Raw genomic sequence first — 26,979 nt, 5'->3', positions numbered from 1 at the left:
GCCAACTCATTTTCAGAGAGAGCTGCTAAAGGAATGTCGATTTGTTGCTAAAAGTTGCTAAGTGACGTTGTGACGTCTTTGCGTGATGATATCATTGTGTAATCACTACGCGAAAACTGTCACTACATCAAATATCAACAAAAATATATTTTATATCTAATTTAGATTTTTTTATAACAATATTCTTAATATATGTATATACATTTTAAATATTGAATGATTACAATTTAAGTTTTTCAATAGCTGGTAAACTAGTAATACAACACATTTTCAACCATTATGCTTTAAGCAGTGTATTAGTAGTTACTTAGTATGCTACAAGAAAAGTGGGAAAAAATTAGGGCACAATCTTCTCTGTTAATGTTTTAATAATTTTCCGTTTTGGTTTTTTACCTGCATCTTAAGTTACGCATTGTGTTTTCAGGTAACATGGTTACAATGGATAATGTCCTGGAAAATTACTAGTATTTTTTCTTTTTTTCTTACAGTGTACTCACTGATCAACTTACTTACAAAGTGCATCATAGATGAACAATTATTCAAATTTTAATTAATTATTAAATTGTTGTTGTTTTTGTTGTTCAACTGAACAGTTGCAAACAGCAGCTCTGGTCACGTGATGTGTGTACTGCTAGGCATCTGTGGTTTCCTCTTTTTGTGTAATTTGGATGGAAAATGTGTGCCTTTTTATTGTCTGAGTCATTTATAAAAGGTTGCTAAAAGTTAAATGAAAAAAAAAATTGCTAAATTTGTTGCTAGGGTAGTCTGAAAAGTTGCTAAATTTAGCACCAAAATTGCTTAGTTGGCAACAGTGCGTGTCCTACAGAACTGGCGTCTGCATCTCTAAAAACAGATGCTGAACCTATATAAAGGCCTGTGTTGTGGCGATAAGCTTGTGTCAGGCTGGATCTGATGTGTCTGTCTCACGCTGATAAACTCTGCATCGGATTCGGAGTTCATTATGCTGGTTAGATTCGCTCAGATGGGTCTGTTACCCTCCTCCTGCTTCTCCTGTCTGCTGAGGATTGTTTGTCTTCTGTGGGATCAGATCCAGATCTTGGCTGAACTTGTGAGGGCACTTCATTCTTCCTCCAGACTGACAGAATGAGAACCGGAGCAGTGCTTTCTGGGAAGGGCTTAGTAAGCACAAAGGAAGCACTGGCATGCAAAACCATTCCCACAAGACACCCCCGAAATGCAAAACACGTCTAATGCTGTTAAAGAGACACCGTGAGAAAACAGCAGCCAAATCCCCAAACATGCTCTGTTCTTATATTCCAGCTTTATGATGCATGCTTCAACATTCATTTGATCAGAAGACTCTGAACATCTGGTTTATATCCATCAAAGAAAGATCATTTGAGATGAAGCAATTTTCTCTTTCACTAAATTGCATTAGCACATGGTTTTGTTTCCATTTCAAGCAAAAGCACATAGTGATCTGAACTGTTACCCTGATACAGAATGACTCACTGTGATACTGGATTTGAGCCACAACCAGCCTTATGTGTGCTCCTCTGCTGCTCCTGCTGCTCCGCCCTCACCATGACATCACAGCTCACACTCGTGATGTCATCCGTGTGCTGCTCTGCTGCTCCTGATGCTCCGCCCTCACCATGACATCACAGCTCACACTCATGATGTGATCCGTGTGCTCCTCTGCTGCTCCTGCTGCTCCGCCCTCACCATGACATCACAGGCTCACACTCGTGATGTCATCCGTGTGCTGCTCTGCTGCTCCTGATGCTCCGCCCTCACCATGACATCACAGCTCACACTCGTGATGTCATCCGTGTGCTCCTCCGCTGCCCCTGATGCTCCGCCCTCACCATGACATCACAGCTCACACTCGTGATGTCATCCGTGTGCTGCTCCTGATGCTCCGCCCTCACCATGACATCACAGCTCACACTCATGATGTCATCCGTGTGCTGCTCTGCTGCTCCTGATGCTCCGCCCTCACCATGACATCACAGCTCACACTCATGATGTCATCCGTGTGCTCCTCCGCTGCTCCTGATGCTCCGCCCTCACCATGACATCACAGCTCACACTCGTGATGTCATCCGTGTGCTCCTCCGCTGCTCCTGATGCTCCGCCCTCACCATGACATCACAGCTCACACTCGTGATGTCATCCGTGTGCTCCTCTGCTGCTCCTGATGCTCCGCCCTCACCATGACAATCACAGCTCACACTCGTGATGTCTTCCGTGTGCTCCTCTGCTGCTCCTGATGCTCCGCCCTCACCATGACATCACAGCTCACACTCGTGATGTCATCCGTGTGCTGCTCTGCTGCTCCTGATGCTCTGACATCACCATGACATCACAGCTCACACTCGTGATGTCTTCCGTGTGCTCCTCTGATGCTCCGCCCTCACCATGACATCACAGCTCACACTCATGATGTCATCCGTGTGCTCCTCCGCTGCTCCTGATGCTCCGCCCTCACCATGACATCACAGCTCACACTCGTGATGTCATCCGTGTGCTCCTCTGCTGCTCCTGATGCTCCGCCCTCACCATGACATCACAGCTCACACTCGTGATGTCATCCGTGTGCTGCTCTGCTGCTCCTGATGCTCTGACATCACCATGACATCACAGCTCACACTCGTGATGTCTTCCGTGTGCTCCTCTGCTGCTCCTGATGCTCCGCCCTCACCATGACATCACAGCTCACACTCATGATGCCATCCGTGTGCTCCTCCGCTGCTCCTGATGCTCCGCCCTCACCATGACATCACAACTCACACTCGTGATGTCATCCGTGTGCTCCTCTGATGCTCCGCCCTCACCATGACATCACAGCTAACACTCGTGATGTCATCCGTGTGCTCCTCTGCTGCTCCTGATGCTCCGCCCTCACCATGACATCACAGCTCACACTCGTGATGTCATCCGTGTGCTCCTCTGATGCTCCGCCCTCACCATGACATCACAGCTCACACTCGTGATGTCATCCGTGTGCTCCTCTGCTGCTCCTGATGCTCCACCAAAACATTTTGTAATGCGTTTTTTTTTTTTTTGTTTTTACTTTATTTTTACTTTTATCTTTTATCTTTTTATCTTTTTATTCTGTGCATGACACCCTGAGCATGTAAAGAAGCACACAGAATTACTAAAATCAATGTTTTAATAGGGCTTGTGTGATTTATGTTCATGTGTCCTGAATCTGAGCGTCACGTGTCGGATGATGTGCTGTTCAATTCAATTCAATTCAAGTTTATTTGTATAGCGCTTTTTACGATACAAATCATTACAAAGCAACTTTACAGAAAATTAAGTTTCTACAATATTTAGTAGTAGCTTATCAGTGGTGACTGTCAGTTCATGTGCATATAGCAGAAATGTTCAGAGAAATCAATGTTTTGCACTGATGAATTCTAGTATTACGTCTCGAGGTGTTTTAGGGATGTCAGAAACGACTAGGTTTGATTATAGACTGGCAGTATTGAGTCACACTTTCAGAAGATGTCATCTGTAGTATCGCTCTTACTGTTCCTCATACTAACTGATCTTAAACAGGGAAAGTCAGAGTCTGGTTGTATTGTGGAGCACTTACTCCCCTGAGTCTGATGAGCTTTCATGACAAATAGAGAGCTTTCCCTGACGCTGAGACCCAGCGGAGCTCCTCTTTTCCTGCTGCTCTCTCACAGGGGATGTTTTGAGGGATCATCATCAGTGTGTGTTGATGAAGTAACACTGAAGGTGATGCAACATCAGCTGCTTACAGAGCTGTGCAGCTATAAACCTGCTGCCGCAGTGTTTGAGTGAGAAGGAATGAGGAAACGGCCGTTTGTTTTCTCTCTTTGCTGCATCTCTTACTCAACATTAGCACAGTTACACAAACACTGGAGGAGCTGCAGTCACTGTGAATGGAACTGGACATTATTCACTGCTGTCATCTCAGCAAGAAATTAAAATGACACAAACTCTCTCAAAGGCTTGTTAGAGTTGGTATTTATTGATTTGTGGTTTTACTATAGTAAGAATGACTGTATCTTTGCTTACTGTGGTAAATGTTAAGCACATTTTATTAATCATGTCCATATTCTGTTACTTTTCCTTTTTTGAATGGCATTTGTTGATGTCTAGAGTAAGTCACTGCTTCTGTTTCACGCAGCACTAATGTGCTGTTAACATGCTTAATAACTTAACGTTGTGTTAACATGACATTATTACCATGGTACTGTCACGTCCTCAAGCATGGCGCTACATGTATTCTTTAAGCAGACTTTTTAATCTGAAGAAACACAAATGAAAACCAACTGGAAAATACAGATTCCACAACGAGATGTTTCCCCAAGATGGCTCTCAATCATCAGATGTTTTGCTGAGGAAAAAAACCCAGTAATAACCAGTAACGCCAGTTATTTTGCTGTAAATATTTTCATCCAGTGACAAATTCAGAGGCAAATGGGCTTAACTGCAGATGCTGCTAGATGTGGTGAGCTGTGACAGATATCCTCTGGGATGGAGCCGATGTCATGTGTTTGTGCTGCTCTGACCCGGATCAGTAGATGGGCGCTGGATGAAGTGAGAAAGGCCAGCTCTGATGAGAGATCTGAGATCGAGGAGCGATTCACAGCATCCGCTCCGTCTCCGCTTTCATCATTAGCGCTGATAACAGAGCCCTGGGGATCATGGCATGGATTACCCAGCTTCCCCCCGTGTCTGCCGGCCAAACACTTTCCTCTTCTCCTCTTTCTAATGGAGAGATCTTCATTGACTTGGCTTCAGCATTGTGCTCAGACTTTCTGAAGATGATGTCTGAAGGTTTGTGATGCTCAGAGCGGCTGGGGTTCGACTGCTCTGACACCTATATCTGTAGTCTGCGGCTGTGGTTTGTCAGACTCTCGCTGTTATTATCAGCACCGCATCTGCTGTTATAGAGAATTATAAACACGCAGAGACATGCAGCTTCTGTCCCTAAAGACAGGTGCATCACAGCACACCTCAGCATTCCCACTTCAGTTCAACAGAACACTGCGGTTCTTCCTTCTTTCTAAAAACTAATCTGCTTTATTTGCATTGAGTGTGGGCACGTATATCAGCTCTCGCCCGGTGAACAGGAATTAGTTTACTAGAGCATTTATCCTGGTTATACACCGATCCATGGAGCCATTGTTATCAGGACAATTGTGTTTCCTCATCTCACACGAATACAGTGACGCTTCAAGTTCAGTTTACAGTAAAGATGGGGGTGGGGGGGCATAAGAAAGGCAAAATATGAGCTCAGATGCATTTGCTTTTGCACATATTCACTTAGCAGATGCTTTTATCCAAAGTGTCTTGAGGAATCAGGAATAAAACAAGCGTTTCGTTTCAAGGAGGCAGCAGTAAAGAGTTTCAGCATCATTCAGAGTATATAAGACCGTAAAAGCACAGAGGAAGAGAAGCGTTTTTACCGGTTTCCCATTGATTGTTCTGTCTGTAGGGTTAGAGGAGCTTCAGCAAATGCTCAACACTTTATTCGCTTTGGGTAAAAACACCTGCAAGTGCATAGATGTTGTATTATTATGAAATATTATTCAGACACACTTCTGTAATACATCATAGGTGAGATCTGGTGGATAACTTTTCTCTTTTGCCTTGCTTGAACTGGCCGTGTCCTCCTTCAGGTCCTGTGGTGTGTATGTGAGAAGGTAAAGCCTCTTCTTCACTGTGATCAGAAGACTGATGAACATGATGAAATACTCTCCACTAGATCTAGTAGTTGTACTGATTCTCCGCTCACTCTGCCACACAGTCAGGAGGCTCAGGGGTCAGTAATGAGCTCTCATCAGATCAAGCCTCACACACAGAGGACAGTGAGGCATCAGCGTCTGGCTGCTGTTATGACACACACATGACGGATGAACTGACGTCATGCTGATGCTGCTGTGTTTAGGTTTCTCAATGCATTTGCTCCGTCTCCCGTCATCTCTGCGAGTATCAGCATGTTCTTTCCTGGTTTGCTTCATTGAGTATTAAACAGAGAGTATTATCTGTGCCTGTGGATCCATCACTAAGAGTTAAATAACACCAATCTATTTGATTTGCATAATGTTTTCATGATGATTGAAGTCCTTAAAGGGTTACTCCACCACAAAATTAAAATTTTGTCAATCACTTACCCCCATGTCATTCCAAACCCGTAAAAGCTTTGTTTTGTTTTCTTTGTTTTATTTTTGTAATAGATTTATTATGTTAGGTTTGTATCGTTACGGTTGGATGTAATTTTTTGACGATATCTTTCATACTTTTCTGGACCTTGACAGTGGTATTTACTTCGCAGTCAATGGGACAGTCACAAGCCTCCCGGTTTTCATCCAAAATATCTTAAATTGTGTTCCGAAGACGAACAAAGCTTTTACGGGTTTGGAAAGACATGGGGGTAAGTGATTAATGACTAAATTGTCATTTTGTGGTGGAGTATACCTTCAATATTTACAAACAGTAGTAACCATTTTCTAAAGGCTCTGTGCAGTATTGTGAATCTGTTGTGTACCATAACTGTATTTATTCACATCGAAATACAATCTATCATACACTATTACCTAATTCTAGTTAAATGATGCTGTTGCCAAACAAACCTCAGAGTTTCATTGGATGACGCTCTTTTCAGTTGGGATTTTGTTGGCCAATCTCAGGCCCACATGGTCAGATATATTGCTAACTAGTATCAGGGTTGTAACAATATACCGGTATGACGATATACCGCAGTATAAACATGTACGATTATCATACCGTGAACATTTGCTTATCTACGGTATTGGGAGAAAATAAAAGATGCAGAATCTCACCTGCCCCTAGGCAACAACTTTACACTTAACTGTTCTCAAGTTGCTCCACCCACACATACAGTGGAGACAACATCAACATTATCTCTAATCTCTATCCTACGGCCACATCGAAATTAAAATGGGCAGTATGGAAATACTTTGGATATAGAAAAGATGAACTCTTATTTGTCCTCGAGGATAGACACAGTTGGACACAAAAACTGTGGTCGCAAAGCGGCTACAAAAAGAGTAAACGCATCGAACATGTTTGCCTATATTTTAGAACACCATCCCACCATGCAGATACAGTTATGTCCCATTTATAACTTAAGGTTAAAGCCTTATGATTTCCATTTTGCGGAGTTATGCTGTGTTCCAGGCAGGTTTTTGAGCCCGTAAAGCACGACTTCAAACCACGACTCACGACTTTGTAGCGTTCCAGGCAAGTCACGCCAAACTGCCTGAGTGCAAGGAATTGTAGCTAGATTATTAAATTCATTGCGACGTTATATTGTCATAAAATCTATTTTTCAACATGTACCACCTGCATAAACACCGCATCCATAGGTAATATTATCCATAGGGGCTGCCATATTGTTTTAAAGTGATTTGTGACGTTGTTGTTTGGAGGTGTGTGTGAATTGATATAGTGGGAGTTGGCGGGTGGGAAGTCACCGATTTGACTGCCGTTCCAGTGCACTTTCACGGGTAGAAGGTTGGAAAAACACAGGTTACGGGTTGCCTGGAACGCGGCATTAATCCCAGAATCCATAATGAATTTACAGTAGGCTACAATGCAGATGACACACAAGACGCCCAATTTGATGGATTGATGAATAAATCAAAAACAGAGCTGTCAAATAACGGCATGGTCTAGTGTCTGTGAATACAAAAACACTGCTATATAAATATATATTCTGTTGTTTTCTGTGTCTCTCTGTGAATAAATGGCGTTGTGTCATGTACTACATTCTTAAGTATTTACCGGCATCGCTCATAGTGTTTAAAAGCGCCTGCTGTCTCACTATCTGAGGACGTGAACACAAACACGGAGAGCCACACTGAGAGAACAATTAATAATCCTTTCATCATTTTATTTGAGAAATAAATTTATTTGTTTAATACCGTATACCGTGATATTTTCCGAGACTATTATCATACCGTGAAAATATCATACCATTACAACCCTAACTAGTATTCATACTCGACCAACATACAGGAGCAGACGTTCAACCTTGAGTGTGCAAATGTTTAAAGAAGTATTGAAGCATGCAGAGAGAAACGGGCAGCGGTCAGGGAGAACGGATGACTCTTCTTCAGAGAATGAGGCCAGCAGAATGTTGAGGTCTGAATGCTGACCTTTGCCTTGTGTTTGATCTGCAGGTGCTGTGAGTGCGGCGCGTCTCTCTCTCACTGGTACTATGAGAAGGACGGCCGTCTCTTCTGTAAGAAGGACTACTGGGCTAAGTTTGGAGAGCTGTGTCATGGCTGTTCAGAGCCCATCACCACCGGACTCATCATGGTGAGTCCAAACCGTCCGAAACCCAATCTCTGCGTCCCTCCTCACCCCACAGTCCTGCTGTCCACCCGTCCGTCCTACGGTTTCTCACAGCCGCTCCAGTTACACGGCTCTGCAGTGATTCTCCATTCACACAGTCACTGCTGCTGTATCACTCATGAGCAGATCAACAGCACTCCTGTGTGCGTTCATGAAAGAGCTGCTATCTATAATTCAGACACAGAGCTCATGAAGGGAGCGTTTGTGTGGCCTCTTGTTTTAATGCATTCACTGCTGGCTGTATTATTCAGTGTTTTTCTACAAGAGCGAGAGCTGTTTATTTGACAAGCATCATTTGAATCATTTATGACTGTCTGAATTCCTTCAATGTGCCTGAATCTTTACATGTTAACTCTTTAGCATCCAGTCATCTGGTCTGTTTACATTTGCATTTTAATTAAGTTTTAAAACTTTCATTTACATGCACAATTTTACAATATAATCAAAACGTTCCACAGATGTTGCAGTTTGGTTCCCGTAGTCAAAATGTGTCATAGTATATTGACGTATAGACTAAAAAAAAAACTGCCTATTTTATTTATTTATTTATTTATTTATTACATAAAAAATAAATAATTTATTTTAATTTTCTTTTTTTTTTCTTCATATAGTACGTCATATAGTTGCCATTTGGATTTTTTCCTGATCCAGACACAAAAACTGTACATCATGTTGTTGTTTTGTTTGCTTTTTTAAGGTGTTTTTCTTCCCTTTTTTCCTTAGAATAAAAATTAAAATAATACTAATAATAAAAATAATAACCACCTTTCTGAAACCGATCTATGTTGAATATTTTTTCTATTTTTGCAGCACAACATTCATTAAATAGTATGCAATTTTGTATGAATTCAAACCTGTCTCTGTTGTTTTGGATTTTAAAAAGAAACTGCATATGAGAATGAACGTTGACCAGCATTTCCTCCTGAGGGTGATGGTGACAGATGCATATCATTTATTCTCAAGAACACGTTCATACAGGCTGAACCTTGACCTAGTTTTAGTTACTTCAGCTCTATCATGGTGTTGATCAAAGTTGATCACAACTTATTTTAGAGCCTGAAAATTTACACAAAATGAGATGATTGTTTTTGTTTTTGTTTTTTATTTGTTTGTATTTTGAACATGTACATATGATAAGCAGAGAAATTTATTGCAATGCTTTCTATAACCGTTACAACCATGTGAGTAGTAATTTAGTGACAGCACACTCTTCATGTGTCAGATGACTTTGAGAGTACTGCATCAATGTCTGCGACGCAAATGCAAAACAGCTTAAAGATGTTTACAGCACTCAGGTCTGGTGTGTCTGTCAGTAATATAAAACCTCTCATGCATCTGTTACCACACGGCACGCTGTCGTCTGCTCGCTCTCACAGTGTGTTTCCTCTGTTGCTGGTGGGGTTTGACCAGTTTGGTTTTGCTCAGATAGTTTCTGGCTGTCAGTGTGCTCCTAATGGAACTATAGAGCAGATGGCAGAGTCTGTGGTCTGTGTTTTTATATATAAAGCGTCTGCATCTGAGTGATTTAGTGGCACACAGAGCGCCTCAGGCAGTGCAGTCCAATAATCAAACTCTTCCTGCATTTGATGGACACACACACACATCTTCATTAGAGGGATGAAGGTCAGGTCTGTAGACTGTGCTTTAGCTCCTGTGAAGAAAAAGAGGAAGATTCTGCTCAGCAGAACAAGAGCATCAAGCCACAAACAGGACTTATTAGAGGTTTAGAATTTGAGAAGTGATGCTTAAATAAAAATAATATAGACCTTAGTATACGGCATGCTTCATTTCATAGAAATAGAAATGAGGGTATGGAACTCAAAATAGCAAATAGGAAATTTATGGTAAGATGTATTTTAAATGTTGCAGTGGCAGAATGATCAACACTGGACTGCGTACAAATAAATATGTTATCCCCTGCTGTAGAGGTCTGCAAAGGATTGATTTTTTTAGTCCCACTTCTGCTAGATTCTGCTCCTGCTGTTTCTGGGGGATCCCGAAGCCTTCCCAGTAGGGCTGATCGATAATGACAAAGAAAAAGATATCTTTATTTTCTTTCTGGAATTTTGTTGATAATGATAATTAGACAATATTTTGCTGAGCTTGTTATTGTGCTGGTATTTTATTCAATAGTGATATTTGAAATGATTTGGGGGGGGGGGGGGGGGGGATATACTTTAAATGTAAACCTGAAATCGACAGCAGGTGGAGGCGGATCACTGATGAGTGAGTCACTGAGTCATTCACTCAACTGATTCGTTCACACAGCTGAATGATTCAGTAAAGAAACACTTAGAGATGCAAAAGAGTTCTGCCGTGGCTTTGTTTGGAACTATTTTCATTGATGAAATAGAGCAAACAGTCAATTTATATTAACTTGTTTATTGGACTGTTTTATAAAATCCAACCAGATTTACTAACCTATCACAAACCGCCTTTTGGTGTTAAAACAGTACTGTCAGGATTCACTAAAGACGTGCAGTGAAGAATTAGTGCTGAAAAGGCGTTGACAAAGTTATTTTTGCACCTGAATATGCATTTGTAGGAGTTTCCATTTCAGACACAAAACTTATGGGAGTAGAGTATTAAAATGACGCGTATTTGTGCCATTATTTCACGGCCAAAAAAAGCATGTAAACTATTTTGTGGTTGAAATTTGTTGTTGTGGGTGGTAGAAGGAAGAGGCTTTTCCCACACATATTAATTTATTTGGAATGCCAGAAGAACACATTATTAGAATCTGAACATTACGCTGATCTACACTGCACTTGGTAGATCACGTTGTCAGTAAATCACCCACAGAAAGTCCCTGGAGCTCCCACGGTCACTGATCCAAGGAGGGCCAACCCTGTGCATGTAAACCGTTTATTTTTTTATTGTGCAGTGGACAAATAATGTTAGGCGACAACATCATATAGTGCCTTAAAAGAAAACATTGCTCAGATCACAATCAGGCAGCATCCTTCATGGAGAAGGCAATCCCAGAATGCATTGCAGCTAGGTCACACATTTTTTTTTTTTTAAATGTGTTGATCAGAATAGTTAATCTACAAACTGACAGTTTCAACCAACTCTTGTTTCTTGTTTATGCCTACAAAACTATTGAATTGTTAGCAACATGCTAACGTCAGACAGAGAAATCTGCTGTGAGCATTAGTCCAAGCTCTCGAGTTGTTTCTGTGGCCTGGTTGAGTGAGCATTAATGGAGTTTCTGGCCATGAAGAGCGTTTCAGGTCGTTCACTTACGAGGTGCTTCAGCAGACAGACTCCTGGCTCATAGTCTGTTTCTGTGCGAGTGGTTGTTCTGTAATGAGATCACTCTCACTCCCTACACATGACCCTGATGAGCGGATCTTCTCTCGAGGTCCTTCCCACCGCTGACACACAACCACCATCAGAGCCACGATCCCATCAGCCTTTCTCAGTATGATCAGTGTCTCATGTTTGCTCATGGTTCTGTGAGCTCTCTGAAGGTCCACACACATCTCCGTTCACACCGGACTCCCGGCCACAGCTGATCTGCACCTCCTGCTAGTTTCACTGCCGCGAATAATATCTTTCCACCGTAGTGAGAAACAATGTGTCCGTTGTTCTGTTAGGAGTAGTGGGTTTCCTCATCCCACACTAGCTTCACGTCTTATCACAGAGCCTTGATTCCTGAGAACACTGCTGTAATATTCTACAGCAGCCGAGTCTCGGCCCGCAGTTCTGAGGCCGGTCTGACTGGCAGCTCATTTCAGGTGCAGTTTTTCACTCAAGCCTGCTTTACCAGGTCACTGCCGCCAGATCCTTGAGAAATACTCAGGCACTACAGATGATGTGATCTTTCCTGTGACGGAGAGGTTGTGTGTGTCGGAGGGAGGGCTGTGTGGAGTGGGGGAGGTGTGTGTGTGTGTCGGGAGGAAGTGATGAAGTCACCCGCTCAGAGAGAGACAGAGGGAGTGACACAGAGCTTCTGGGATGAGCTCAGTGCTCTGTGTGCTGCGTTCGCTAGAATGTTCTGTGGCTGGAGGTCATGATCAGTGATGTGTTTTACTGGGGCTTCTGCTGTCTGAGACTCTGGAGGAGAGAGAAGAAGGTGAGCGCAGTCTTCACGTTTCATTATATGAGGTAAAAGACTAATTCAGTTTGACTCTGATGCTGATGGATTTAACAAACATCACAACATTCAAGCATGTGTTTGGATGAGAGTGCCTTTTATAGTTCTCCCTCTTGAATTCATTTCATCTGAATTCATTAGGATTGAAGTTCCTCCTCCTCTGATCACACTCAGATCAATGATCATTCTCACATTATTTTCTGTTAGATTCATTCTGTGTGTTCTGACATCGTATGAAATGGGAAATGCATGACCTAAAATGAGCATTCATAAAGGCTTCTAATTTTCTTAATAATTGTTTGTGTTTTTAGAAACAGCAGTGGATTAGTTTGAGACCTTCATCTTTGGATCTCATCCTTGACTAGTTAACCAGGTCTCGTCACAGTGTTTGTGTCACTAACAGCACAGACACACTGATCCTTACTTGATGATCAAACCCATGACATTTTACTGCTGCTGCTGCTGCACATGGTAAACTGCAGGAGCTCTTTAGTACGTTAATGCAATTGGCAGAAAAAACTGTTAAAAAATGCTGTTTATTTCCCGTAATATTGTGCTCTGTAGACCTGCTGTGCAGGGTAGACACCATGTTTAATGGGATGCTATTTAACACAAGGCTGTGAGGACAGAGGCGAGCGTGATTTCACCAACTACTGCATGTTACTGGGACAACATTCCAATCAACAAATCAGAACTTTTCAGGAAATATCTGTTTTAGGCTTACGATCAGGGTTAGGTGCTTCTACACTCTTGTTAATCAGCTATCATTTCACACTGATTTTAGGAATAAATTATGTGTAGGGTTAGGTTTAGGGGTAGGGGTTGGGTTAAGTCAATAGTTTTGGACAGTAATGTTGATCCAGGAACATGTCTGTCTTTGGCAGAATCACGGAGACCGAGGACAGACATACAGTAGGTTTAACAGGTTCAGTGCTTTATTATCATTCACATCAGTCACGCGTGGTTTGGGCTCTGATCGAATGTTGTGTTTGTTCCCCCCGATGATGGGATGCTTGGAGGGTTTGTGAATGTGTCAGATTTCCCCAGAGCTGTGATGTCATTAATGTGTTGCTGAACAGATGAACAGCTGCCAAAGGGAAGTGAGTGTGACCTTAAGGTGGTGAATTCCAGTCTTTCTTATTTTAAATATCACTTTTGAAACCACTCTCCCCGCAGCTGTCATTTTTAGCCCAGTTGTTAACAAGCATAAAGTAACACAGGCAGCGTGACGGATGAGTCAACCTGTGTGTTCACAGTCAGCCTAACCACAGCTCTCCAGTCATTTCTGTGTAATGAGAGGACATCAGAGCATGTGTGTGTGACATTATCAATCACTGAACGATTGTTTATAATCAGAGTGACTGATTCAGATCCTGTTTGTTTGGAAATGTTTCCAGGCACTGTTTTCTTCAGCAGTGTGTCATGTATTCATGTCTTCTGTCCTGAAGCGAATCATCCATCCCTGACACAACAGAAGATCTCATGCTGATCACATGCACTGCGAAATCTCCTAGAAACTTTCCTTACATGAATGCTGTGCTGCTTTCCCGGTAACAACGTGAGGGAGATGGGGGATTTTTGCTGATTTATCTAGAAGAGAATGTCTATAACTGCACCAGAAGTTAATATTAGGCAGCAGGGACTCTACAGATGAGTTTTGTGTAGCTGTGGGTGGAGCAGTCGTGTTTTCAGACGAGGTTCGGGTGTGTGTCGGCGGTCTGTGGGCTCTGTTTTCTGTGTTGGTTGAGAGTCTGTGAAGCAGCTACAGAAACGAGGAAGCAGTGGGCAATCAGTCACGTCACTGGAGGATCCGTCTGAAGACATCATTCACACATGAGTTAGGCTTTGAGCCCTCTCTTTTGATTCAAAGAAATGGACAAACTCTGTGGAACAATTTAGTATGCGTCTAAGATCATGTCATCACATTCATTGTGATGTTTCATATTTGAAAAAAAAAACAAAGCTGTTGCATGAGAAGCCTAAGCCAAAAGATGGTCTTACAATATGGTTGTGTAATGACATTTCTCAAAATAATTTGGTCCCATAAGTCAGCCTTAAGAATCTCTAAACATCCTTACATTGCATAGCAAAATATCAGAGCACTCGTTTCACAACATAATACACAGATCTCATACTGTTAATAGTGTTCTTATAAAGAGTAGTGTAGTTAGGGTAGTTATTTAACACATTTTGGGGTCATTGTATGAAAACAAGGACTTTCTGCCATTCTTTCTCCGTTTTATGATCACTAAAGCGTTTGACTCATTATTAGACCATCTTCAGCTAGTTTGAGGCTGGACCCTCACTCCTCTGTGTTACGAATGTCTCTCTTCTTTAATGTGTAAATCTCTGAACATGAAGAGACGTCTGAGATGGGAGAGGATCACTGATGAAGTGTTAAACAGCTGCTGCTGCTGAATGAATAGATTAATATCTAATGTTTAAATGAATGATTCTTTCTCTTTGATTACTGTGAAGAACGACAGAGTTTTTACTGTTCTCAACCATTCGATGACATGCACAATCACTCAGAACCGTATCAGTTATTAAAAGTCATCGTCTCTCTGTTTCCATCACTGTCGGGTCTGATATGTGACGAGCGAGAACAGAATGAATGTGTGTGAATGTGTTCTGAACCAGCCTCAGCACAGAAGCGTCTCTGATCTCAGTGTCTGTGTGCTCCAGGTCGCCGGAGAACAGAAGTATCACCCAGAATGCTTCACCTGTCTGAGCTGCCGAGCGTTCATCGGTGATGGAGACACGTATGCTCTGGTGGAGCGATCCAAACTCTACTGGTGAGTGACCTTCACATTATTCTCATGACAAATGGTTTCAGGTCTTGTTCTTGACTTGGGCGTATGCATTACTGGTTATTATTAGTATGTGTGATGTAGCAGAGCAGAAGATGCTGTTTATCTTCCTATCGTGCCATCACTAATGTTTCCCAGCGGAGTGACTTCAGAAATGTGTCCATAAACCTTCCTATGGAGCGCATCTGCTGTATTCATGGGAAGAACACTGACAAGTCAATAAGCTGCTCAATAAAACATTATTTTTACAGGTTTTTGTCATCGTTATTGTTGTTGCTAACTGGCAATTCTGCAAAAAAAAAAAATATATATATATATATATATACATATATATATATATATATGTGTGTGTGTGTGTGTGTGTGTATATATATATATATACATATATATAAAATTTTCAATTTATTTATAAAGCACAAGTACCGTTGACCAGTGTGCCATACAAAATAAGTAACCACAAACAGAATTTAAAACAAAGGCAAGGTCACAAATAAAACTGCAAGACACAGAGCAGAGCAAATGCAAGTCACGAATAATAAGCCAGATCAAATAAAAACGTTTTTAACCTGGATATAAAAATGGATAGTGTATGGGGCAGTTCTGATTTCTGCAGGAAGACTATTCCAAAGTCTCCCTACTACCGCATGTATATATGCATATTAATATTATATATTTCTGTCCACATAGCATGATGTATGAATATGATTTGAGCCAGAACAGCATATTAATAAATCACTAATAAACCTGTTGTGATGTTTAGCGTAATATATGGGGACATTTTGCTTTAATTGCACCTTTGCTTTCCAAAACTTATTTAAAAAACGGTAACACATTTAGATTAGGGACCACTGTTCACCAATGATGGCATAGTACTAGCATATTGACTGTTTATTAGAACTTATAAAGCACATATTAATGCATGTCCATAATCTAGATCCCTTAAACCTACCCCATGCCTAAACATGACTACTACAACAACTACCTTACTTACTATCAATAAGCAGCAAGTTAATAGTTTACTGAGGGAAAAATGTTAGTTAATACTGAATGTGTTCCCTAATCTAAAGCATTAGCAAAAAAAAAAAAAAAAAAAACATTTAAAAAATGTATACACTTTAACCTGCTGTTTTTTAAATTATGTGTGCGTCCCAGAATGATTAATGAGCCTGAAATGTTCCAGTGTGAAACACAGGTTCATGGCAGCTCAGATACTTGAATTGTTTAACTAGTTCTTATATTAAGCATTATACCTAGATGTTTGCTAATGCTATTAAGTAAACGTATAATGTCACCAGTTCATCAGGAATCCATGATATGACATAATTGTCCTTAAAACATGATATAAACTTTTAAATCATGTTCTCGTATGATATCATTGGGTGATTTCTGGCATGTTTTTTTGTGATGTTGTGATGGAGAGAGTCTGTGTGAGGGTGCTGAATGAACTCTGTCTGATGGTAATGATCTGCTGTGTCTCCCTCTAGTGGACACTGTTATTATCAGACGATCGTGACTCCGGTCACCCTGCCCGACTCGCCGTGCTCCAGGATTCCTCACACGGTCACTCTAGTGTCCATTCCTGCCTCCACCGATGGGAAACGAGGCTTTTCTGTGTCCATCGATCAGGGCTCCAGTCCCAACGGCTTCAGCCCCGAACACACACACACCGTCAGAGTCTCCAAGTGAGTGTGAAAGCACAGACGCACAGCTGGGATCTGCTCACAAACAGAACATTTCAATATTTAAACATGTAGAAGATGAGAATCCTGACCAGAGTGAGAGATCCTGTTCAGATTTGTAGGTAACTGTATAAGTGTAAGAACGTGATGATCAGGATCAGGTAGCTCTTATGCTGATCATTTACTTTAATGACAACAACACTGATACATTTTCAGATCAATAATTAGGAGTAAAATGTAGTTATGACTGATAACTCATATCAGATGTGTTTGATATTTTTGTGTAGAATTAAACGGCATAGAGAAAACTATTTCAATGAGTGGAAAATAAAGACTGATGATGATCTGCCAGTATCCAGACTAAAGATGCAAGCGATGATCAGCAGGAGTCTGGCCAGTCTTGTGTTTCCATTAGAAATCATGTGCTCCTTCATGTCTTCGTGTGGTTTTGTCCTTGTGTTCAGGGTGGACCCAGAGTGCATCAGTCCAGACGTCAAGAACTCTATTCATGTTGGCGACCGGATCCTGGAGATCAATGGAACCCCAATCCAGAACGTTCCTCTGGACGAGGTGAATAAAACCCTTTCTCACTTATGTGTGTCTTCTATAGAGCAACAGTTAGTGTGACTGCAGACGGACTGCAATTCATGCATTCATTCATGTTTCTTTTCTTGATTTAGTGTGTTTTGTTTGAATCATGGCGTGTTTTTTTTTTTTTTTTTTTTTGTGTGTGTCAGATTGATTTGCTGATCCAGGAGACCAATCGTCTGCTGCAGCTGACCATTGAACATGACCCTCATGATCACGGCCCCTCAGAGGACCAGGTGGACGGACCGACACCCCCGTCTGAGGGGCCCAGCCCCATCACGCCCATCACACGGCCCCCCAGCCAGGACGTTAACAACCTGCGCTCGCGGATCATCACGTCAGTAAAGCACACCACGCTTTTGCTGTGTGTTTGTTAAGTCAGGAATTGATTGTTAGTGTTTTAACAAGTATCCAAACTTTGTCATGTATCTCCTCACTACATAACAACATGCTAACAGCTACAGAGTCTCTTGTGCTGGATCACCGTCTCGATATGTGTGTTTGGTCCATTTAGTTGTCATCAGCTGTTGAGATGCATGTTATTCTACTTGAGTTATTTGAGGCTGATTTGAACTGATTTGAATGTGTGTTTGCACAGGCGCAGTTTCAGTATCGATAAATCTCCGTGCTCCAGTAACACTCCGTCTCCACTGTCTCTGAGGAAAGACATCGGCCGCTCCGAGTCGCTTCGCATTGTGTCCAGCCGCACACACCGAATATTCAGAGCCTCCGACCTGATCCACGGAGAGGTTCTGGGTACAGGCTGCTTCGGACAGGCCATAAAGGTGAGCACACACACACACACACACACACACACACATACACACACACACACTCTGTCCTCACTACACAAACACACACACACACACACACACACACACACACACACTCTCTGTGCTCACTACACACACACACACTCTCTCTCTCTCTCTCTCTCTCTCTGTCCAATACACTGTAGAAAAGTGAAGCCAAAATGCCCCAGCTCAGTAGTGAATAGTTTAGAACCCAAGTCTACACAGTAGTGAATAGTTTGGAGCCTGAGTCTGCACAGTAATAATTTGTTTAGAGCCCGTGTCTGTGCAATAGTGAATATTTTAAAGCCTGAGTCTCTGCCGTAGTGATTCGTTTGGAGCCCGAGTCTGCGCAGTAGTGATTGATTTGGACCCCGAGTCTGTGCAGTAGTGAATAGTTTAGAACCCAAGTCTACACAGTAGTGAATAGTTTAGAACCCAAGTCTACACAGTAGTGAATAAATTGGAGCCCGAGTCTGCACAGTAATAATTTGTTTAGAGCCTGTGTCTGTGCAATAGTGATTCGTTTAGAGCCTGAGTCTGCTCAGTAGTAAATAGTTTGGAGCCCAAATCTGTGCAGTAGTGATTCGTTTGGAGCCAGAGTCTGTGCAGTAGTGATTCGTTTGGAGCCCAAGTCTGTGCAGTAGTGATTTGTTTAGAACCCAAGTCTACACAGTAATAAATAGTTTGGCGCCTGAGTCTGCACAGTAGTGATTGATTTGGAGCCAGAGTCTGCGCAGTAATAATTTGTTTAGAGCCTGTGTCTGTGCAGTAGTGAATATTTTAAAGCCTGAGTCTGTGCCGTAGTGATTCGTTTAGAGCCTGAGTCTGCTCAGTAGTAAATAGTTTGGAGCCCAAATCTGCACAGTAGAGATTCATTTAGAGCCTGAGTCTGTGCAGTAGTGTTTCTTTTTAAAGCCCGAGTCTGTGTATTAGTGATTCGTTTAGAGCTAGAGTCTGCGCAGTAGTGATTCGTTTAGAGCCCGAGTCTGTGCAGTAGTGATTTGTTTAGAGCCCGAGTCTGCGCATTAGTGATTCATTTAGAGCTAGAGTCTGCGCAGTAGTGATTCGTTTAGAGCCCGAGTCTGTGCAGTAGTGATTCATTTAGAGCTAGAGTCTGCGCAGTAGTGATTCGTTTGGAGCCCAAGTCTGTACAGTAGTGATTCGTTTAGAGCCTGAGTCTGTGCAGTAGTGATTCATTTAGAGCTAGAGTCTGCTCAGTAGTGAATAGTTTGGAGCCCAAATCTGCACAGTAGAGATTCATTTAGAGCCTGAGTCTGTGCAGTAGTGATTCGTTTGGAGCCCAAGTCTGTGCAGTAGTGATTCGTTTAGAGCCTGAGTCTGCGCAGTAGTGATTCGTTTAGAGCCTGAGTCTGCACAGTAGTGATTCGTTTGGAGCCCAAGTCTGTGCAGTAGTGATTCATTTGGAGCCCAAGTCTGTGCAGTAGTGATTCGTTTGGAGCTAGAGTCTGTGCAGTAGTGATTCGTTTAGAGCCTGAGTCTGCTCAGTAGTGATTCGTTTGGAGCCTGAGTCTGCGCAGTAGTGATTCGTTTGGAGCCCAATTCTGTGCAGTAGTGATTCGTTTGGAGCTAGAGTCTGTGCAGTAGTGATTCGTTTAGAGCCTGAGTCTGTGCAGTAGTGATTCGTTTAGAGCCTGAGTCTGTGCAGTAGTGATTCGTTTAGAGCCTGAGTCTGTGCAGTAGTGATTCATTTAGAGCTAGAGTCTGTGCAGTAGTGATTCGTTGGAGCCCAAGTCTGTGCAGTAGTGATTCGTTTAGAGCCCAAGTCTGCACAGTAGTGATTCGTTTAGAGCCTGAGTCTGTGCAGTAGTGATTCATTTAGAGCTAGAGTCTGCTCAGTAGTGAATAGTTTGGAGCCCAAATCTGCGCAGTAGAGATTCATTTAGAGCCTGAGTCTGTGCAGTAGTGTTTGGTTTATAGAACGAGTCTGTGCAGTAGTGTTTGGTTTATAGAACGAGTCTGTGTAGTAGTGATTCGTTTGGAGCCCAAGTCTGTGCAGTAGTGATTGGTTTAGAGCCTGAGTCTGCGCAGTAGTGATTCGTTTAGAGCCTGAGTCTGCACAGTAGTGATTCGTTTGGAGCCCAAGTCTGTGCAGTAGTGATTCATTTGGAGCCCAAGTCTGTGCAGTAGTGATTCGTTTGGAGCTAGCGTCTGTGCAGTAGTGATTCGTTTAGAGCCTGAGTCTGCGCAGTAGTGATTCGTTTGGAGCCTGAGTCTGCGCAGTAGTGATTCGTTTGGAGCCCAAGTCTGTGCAGTAGTGATTCGTTTGGAGCTAGAGTCTGTGCAGTAGTGATTCGTTTAGAGCCTGAGTCTGCGCAGTAGTGATTCGTTTGGAGCCCAAGTCTGTGCAGTAGTGATTCGTTTAGAGCCCGAGTCTGTGCAGTAGTGATTCATTTAGAGCTAGAGTCTGTGCAGTAGTGATTCGTTTGGAGCCTGAGTCTGTGCAGTAGTGATTCGTTTAGAGCCTGAGTCTGCGCAGTATTGATTCGTTTAGAGCCTGAGTCTGTGCAGTAGTGATTCGTTTGGAGCCCAAGTCTGTGCAGTAGTGATTCATTTGGAGCCCAAGTCTGTGCAGTAGTGATTCGTTTGGAGCTAGAGTCTGTGCAGTAGTGATTCGTTTAGAGCCTGAGTCTGCTCAGTGAGTGTGTGCAGTAGTGATTAGCCTGCATAGGAGTGATTCGTTTGGAGCCCAAGTCTGTGCAGTAGTGATTCGGTTTGGAGCCCAGAGTCTGTGCAGTAGTGATTCGTTTGGAGCCTGAGTCTGTGCAGTAGTGATTCGTTTAGAGCCTGAGTCTGTGCAGTAGTGATTCGTTTAGAGCCTGAGTCTGCGCAGTAGTGAATTGTTTGGAGCCAGAGTCTGTGCAGTAGTGAATCGTTTGGATCCCGAGTCTGTGCAGTAGTGATTCGTTTGGAGCCAGAGTCTGCACTGCACAGTAGTGATTCATTTGGAGCCAGAGTCTGCTCAGTAGTGATTCATTTGGATCCCGAGTCTGCTCAGTAGTGAATAGTTTGGAGCCCAAATCTGCGCAGTAGAGATTCATTTAGAGCCTGAGTCTGTGCAGTAGTGTTTGGTTTATAGAACGAGTCTGTGCAGTAGTGATTCGTTTGGAGCCCAAATATTCTGTGTAGTAGTGATTCGTTTGGAGCCCAAGTCTGTGCAGTAGTGATTGGTTTAGAGCCTGTGTATTAGATGTGTTGTTTAGTTTAGAGCTTGTGTATGTGCTGTTGTGTTTCGTTTTACTAAATAAGTTATATAAGGGTGATTCATTTGGAGCCAGAGTCTGCGCAGTAGTGATTCGTTTGGAGCCAGAGTCTGCGCAGTGGTAATTCGTTTGGAGCCAGAGTCTGTGCAGTGGTAATTCGTTTGGAGCCAGAGTCTGTGCAGTGGTGATTCGTTTGGAGCCCAAGTGACTCATTTGGAGGTCGGTGACTCATTTGGAGCTGCACAGTAGATTCGTTTGGAGCAAGAGAGTCTGCGCAGTAGTGATTCGTTTGGAGCCAGAGTCTGTGCAGTGGTAATTCGTTTGGAGCCAGAGTTTGTGCAGTGGTAATTCGTTTGTAGCCAGAGTCTGCGCAGTAGTGATTGTTTTGGTTGGTGAGTCTGCATAGTAGTGATTCATTTAGAACCCGAGTCTGCACAGTAGTGATTTCGTTTAGAGCTAGAGTCTGCACAGTAGTGTCTCGTTTGGAGCTTGAGTCTACACAGTAGTGACTCATTTGGAGCTCAAGTCGCGCAGTAGTTATTGGTTTGGAGCCAGAGTCTGTGCAGTGGTGATTCATTTGGAGCCAGAGTCTGTGCAGTGGTGAATGGTTTGGAGCTCGAGTCTGTGCAGTAGTGATTCGTTTAGAGCCTGAGTCTGTGCAGTAGTGATTCGTTTAGAGCCTGAGTCTGCGCAGTAGTGATTCGTTTGGAGCCTGAGTCTGTGCAGTGGTGATTTGTTTGAAGCTTGAGTCTGCGCAGTGGTAATTCGTTTGGAGCCCAGAACTGTGCAGTAGTGATTCATTTGGAGCCAGAGTCTGTGCAGTAGTGATTCGTTTGGAGCCCGAAACTGCGCAGTGGTGATTTGGTGAATTGGTGATTTGTTTGAAGCTTGAGTCTGCACAGTGGTGATTCATTTGGTGCCAGAGTCTGTGCAGTGGTGATTGGTTTGGAGCTCAAGTCTGCGTAGTAGTGACTTGTTTGGAGCCAGAGTCTGTGCAGTGTTGATTCGTTTGGAGCCAGAATCTGCACGGTGGTGATTTGTCAGAGTCTGTGCAGTGCTGATTGGTTTGGAGCCCGAGTCTGCACAGTAGTGACTGGTGTGACTTCGTTTGGAGCCAGAGTCTGTACAGTAGTGACTCGTTTGGAGCCAGAATCTGCACGGTGGTGATTCGTTTGGAGCCAGAGTCTGTGCAGTGGTGATTCGTTTGGAGCTTGAGTCTGTGCAGTAGTGACTCATTTGGAGCTCGAGTCTGAGCAGTAGTGATTAGTTTGGAGCCAGAGTTTGCGCAGTAGTGATTCATTTGGAGCCTGAGTCTGCGCAGTAGTGATTAGTTTGGAGCCAGTGTCTGCACATTAGTGACTAGTTTGGAGCCAGAGTCTGCGCAGTAGTGATTCGTTTGGAGCTTGAGTCTGTGCAGTAGTGACTCATTTGGAGCTCGAGTCTGAGCAGTAGTGACTCGTTTGGAGATCGAGTCTACACAATAGTGATTAGTTTGGAGCCAGAATCTGTGCAGTGGTGATTGATTCATTTGGATCCAGAATTTGTGGGTATTGTTTGATTGATTTGGATCTTGTTCTGTGGTATTTTGTTTGTTTTGGGGGTATGATCTGTAGTGTTTTGTTTGGAGCCAGAGTCTGCGCAGTGGTGTTTAGTTTGGTTTGGGGGTATGTGCAGTAGTGATTCATTTGGAGCCAGAGTCTGTGCAGTGGTGATTGGTTTGGAGCTCGAGTCTGAGCAGTAGTGACTCGTTTGGAGCTCAAGTCTGTGCAGTAGTGACTCATTTGGAGCTCGAGTCTGAGCAGTAGTGATTCTTTTGGTGCCAGAGTCTGCGCAGTAGTGATTCGTTCGGAGCCAAAGTCTGTGCAGTGGTAATTCGTTTGGAGCCAGAGTCTGCACAGTAGTGATTCAATTGGAGCCAGAGTCTGCTCTGTGATTTGTTTAGGTATTGAATATTTTGGAGTTGTGGTTTGTTTGGTGTTCGAGTCTTTAGTGGCTGGTTTAGAGCTCAAATGCTAGAGTCTGTGCAGTGTTGATTCGTTTGGAGCCAGAATCTGCACGGTGGTGATTTGTTTGGAGCCAGAGTCTGCGCAGTAGAGATTGGTTTGGAGCCAGAGTCTGTGCAGTGCTGATTGGTTTGGAGCCCGAGTCTGCACAGTAGTGTGGTGATTTGTTTGGAGCCAGAGTCTGCGCAGTAGAGATTGGTTGTGGAGCCAGAGTCTGTGCAGTAGTGTGATTCGTTTGGAGCCCGAGTCTGCACAGTGCAGTAAAAACCTTGGGAGAAACCAGGCTCACGCAGTAGTGATTCGTTTGGAGCCAGAGTCTGTGCAGTAGTGATTCGTTTTCATTTGGATCCAGAGTTTTAGTGGTTGTTTTTGATTTGAGTCTGCACAGTAGTGACTCATTTGGAGCTCGAGTCTGTACAGTAGTGACTCGTTTGGAGCCGACTCATTTGGAGCTCGAGTTTCGTTTGGAGCCAGAGTCTGCGCAGTAGTGACTTGTTTGGAGCTCGAGTCTGCACAGTAGTGACTCATTTGGAGCTGGAGTCTGCGCGGTGGTGATTCATTTGGAGCAAGAGTCTGCGCAGTAGAGATTGGTTTGGAGCCAGAGTCTGTACAGTGGTGATTGGTTTGGGGCCCGAGTCTGCGCAGTAGTGATTTGAGCAAGAGTCTGCGCAGTAGAGCAGTAGTGACTCGTTTGGAGCTTGAGTCTGTGCAGTAGAGACTCGTTTGGAGACTGATTCTGCACAGTGGTGATTCGTTTGGAGCCAGAGTCTGTGGAGTAGTGATTCGTTTGGAACCCGAGTCTGTGCAGTAGTGATTCGTTAACTGCTCAGTGGTGATTAGTTTGGAGCTCGTGTCTGCGCAGTAGTGACTCGTTTGGAGCTAGAGTCTGTGCAGTGGTGATTCGTTTGTCTGAGCAGTAGTGACTCGTTTGGAGCTCGAGTCTGTGCGGGTGTGTTTAGTTTTGGTTCTTTTGTATGCAAAGTAGTTGCAGTAGTGATTCGTTTAGAGCCTGAGTCTGCGCAGTAGTGATTCGTTTGGAGCCCAAGTCTGTGCAGTAGTGATTCATTTGGAGCCCAAGTCTGTGCAGTAGTGATTCGTTTAGAGCCTGAGTCTGCGCAGTAGTGATTCGTTTGGAGCCCAAGTCTGTGCAGTATTGATTCGTTTGGAGCCTGAGTCTGAGCAGTAGTGATTCGTTTGGAGCCTGAGTCTGCGCAGTAGTGATTCGTTTGGAGCCCAAGTCTGTGCAGCAGTAGTGATTCTTGTTGGAGCCTGAATCTGCGCAGTAGTGATTCGTTTTGGAGCCCAAGTCTGTGCAGTAGTGATTCGTTTGGAGCCTGAGTCTGTGCAGTAGTGATTCGTTTGGAGCCTGAGTCTGTGCAGTAGTGATTCGTTTGGAGCCTGAGTCTGCGCAGTATGATTCATTTGGAGCCCAAGTCTGTGCAGTAGTGATTCGTTTGGAGCCCAAGTCTGTGCAGTAGTGATTCGTTTGGAGCCTGAATCTGTGCAGTAGTGATTCGTTTAGAGCCTTAGTCTGCGCAGTAGTGATTCGTTTGGAGCCCAAGTCTGTGCAGTAGTGATTCGTTTAGAGCCTGAGTCTGCGCAGTAGAGATTCGTTTGGAGCTAGAGTCTGCTCATTAGTGAATAGTTTGGAGCCCAAATCTGTGCAGTAGAGATTCATTTATAGCCTGAGTCTGTGCAGTAGTGAATGGTTTGGAGCTTGGTTTGAGCCGCTTTAATTTGTATTTGGGAACGCAACATTCGTCATTAGAAACATTTATAAATTTGTTGTAGTTTACAAAGAAGGTTCAGTGTCACATGATCTTCCGAAATCATTCTAATATGCTGATTTGCTGCTCAAGAATCATTTCTCATTATTATAAATGTTAGAAAAAGAGTTTTGCAGCTTAATAATTTTGTGGAAAATGATACCACTCAAACATTTGTATAAGATTTAAAAAAGAGAGAGTAATTAATAATTTTATTCATCATGCATGAAAGTGACAAAAAGTGAGTGAAGACATTTAAAATGATTTCTATTTAATAAGTGCATTAAGTCAAGTCAAGTCAAGTCAAGTCAAGTCTGCTTTATTGTCAATTCTTCCACATGTACAGTACATACATACAGAGAATCGAAATTGCGTTACTCTCAGACCCCCGGTGCATACAGATAACACTAACAGTAGAGCCTAAAAATCTAGATCAAAATATAAATATAAATATAAAAATATACAATAAGGAATGTAAAAAAGACATAATAGAAAAAATAAAAATAAAAATAAGGTTAAATAAAAGCAGCGCAAGGCACATGGCAGATAGAGTGCAAACCAGTGAACAAACAGTGCAGATAAAAAGATTTTTAGTGCATAAAAAAAAATAGCTTATTCAGTCTGATTAAAGTGACAAAGTGACAAAGGGCTCAGAGCAGTTATTTTATTAAACTGACTGATGAGGAGGTAGAATGATGTCAGATCCATGGTGAATGAGGTAGTGAGCAGACCACTGCTGCACAAAGTGACTGGTGCATGACATTCGTATGTTAGAGGGAGGGGGGGTTCATAGTTCAGTGGTGCCTGAGGCAGAAGAGGGACGGGGGGTAAGTTCGGGGAGCGAGTTCAGCTTCCTGACAGCCTGATGGATGAAGCTGTCCTTCAGTCTGCTGGTCCTGGCCTGGAGACTTCGCAGTCTCCTCCCTGATGGCAGCAGACTGAAGAAGCTGTGTGACGGGTGAGTGGGATCACCTGCAATGCAGAGGGCTTTTCGAGTGAGACGGGTTCCATAAATGTCCTGGAGGGAGGGGAGAGAGACACCAATGATCTTCTCAGCTGCTCTCACTATGCGTTGCAGGGTCTTCCGGCAGGACGCGTTGCAGGCGCCATACCACACAGTGATGCAGCTGGTCAGAATGCTCTCGATGGTGCCTCTGTAGAAGGTGTACATGATGGGGGGGGTGGGGCTCTGGCTCTCCTCGGTTTGCGGAGGAAGTAGAGACGCTGCTGTGATTTCTTGGCCAGTGCTGCAGTGTTGTCGGTCCAGGAGAGGTCCTCTGTGATGTGCACACCCAGGAACTTGGTGCTGCTCACTCTCTCCACAGTCGCACCGTTGATGGTCAGAGGAACATGCTGAGTGTGCGCTCTCCTGAAGTCCACAACAATCTCCTTCGTCTTCTCCACGTTCAGAGAGAGATTGTTGTCACTGCACCACCCGGCCAGGCGGCTCACCTCGCTCCTGTAGTTTGTCTCATCTCTGTTGCTAATGAGACCCACCACAGTCGTGTCATCCGCAAACTTAATGAAGAGGTTGGAGTTGTGTGACGGTGTGCAGTCGTGGGTCAGCAGAGTGAAGAGGAGGGGGCTCAGCACACATCCTTGGGGGGCCCCAGTGTTCAGTGTGATGGTGCTGGATGTGTTGCTGCCGACACGTACTGCCTGAGGTCTTCCAGTCAGAAAGTCCAACAGCCAGT

General features: G+C 43.4%; 1 protein-coding gene across 1 annotated transcript in view; it reads left to right on the top strand.

Annotated features, from left to right (window-relative positions):
• The window catches only part of LOC122133870 (LIM domain kinase 1-like), a 66,251-nt gene that overhangs the window by 28,232 nt on the left and 11,040 nt on the right, over nt 1–26,979 (top strand). The window contains 6 exon segments of the mRNA XM_042738866.1: nt 8,151–8,289; nt 15,110–15,219; nt 16,719–16,916; nt 17,378–17,483; nt 17,651–17,838; nt 18,100–18,286. Coding sequence (XP_042594800.1) covers nt 8,151–8,289; nt 15,110–15,219; nt 16,719–16,916; nt 17,378–17,483; nt 17,651–17,838; nt 18,100–18,286 — 928 coding nt within the window.

This window comes from Cyprinus carpio, chromosome B15 (genome assembly GCF_018340385.1).
Source record: "Cyprinus carpio isolate SPL01 chromosome B15, ASM1834038v1, whole genome shotgun sequence".
NCBI classification, from domain to species: Eukaryota; Metazoa; Chordata; class Actinopteri; order Cypriniformes; family Cyprinidae; genus Cyprinus; species Cyprinus carpio.
The sequence above is the reverse complement of the archived record's forward strand: the minus strand, read 5'-3'. Positions and strand labels throughout refer to the sequence as shown.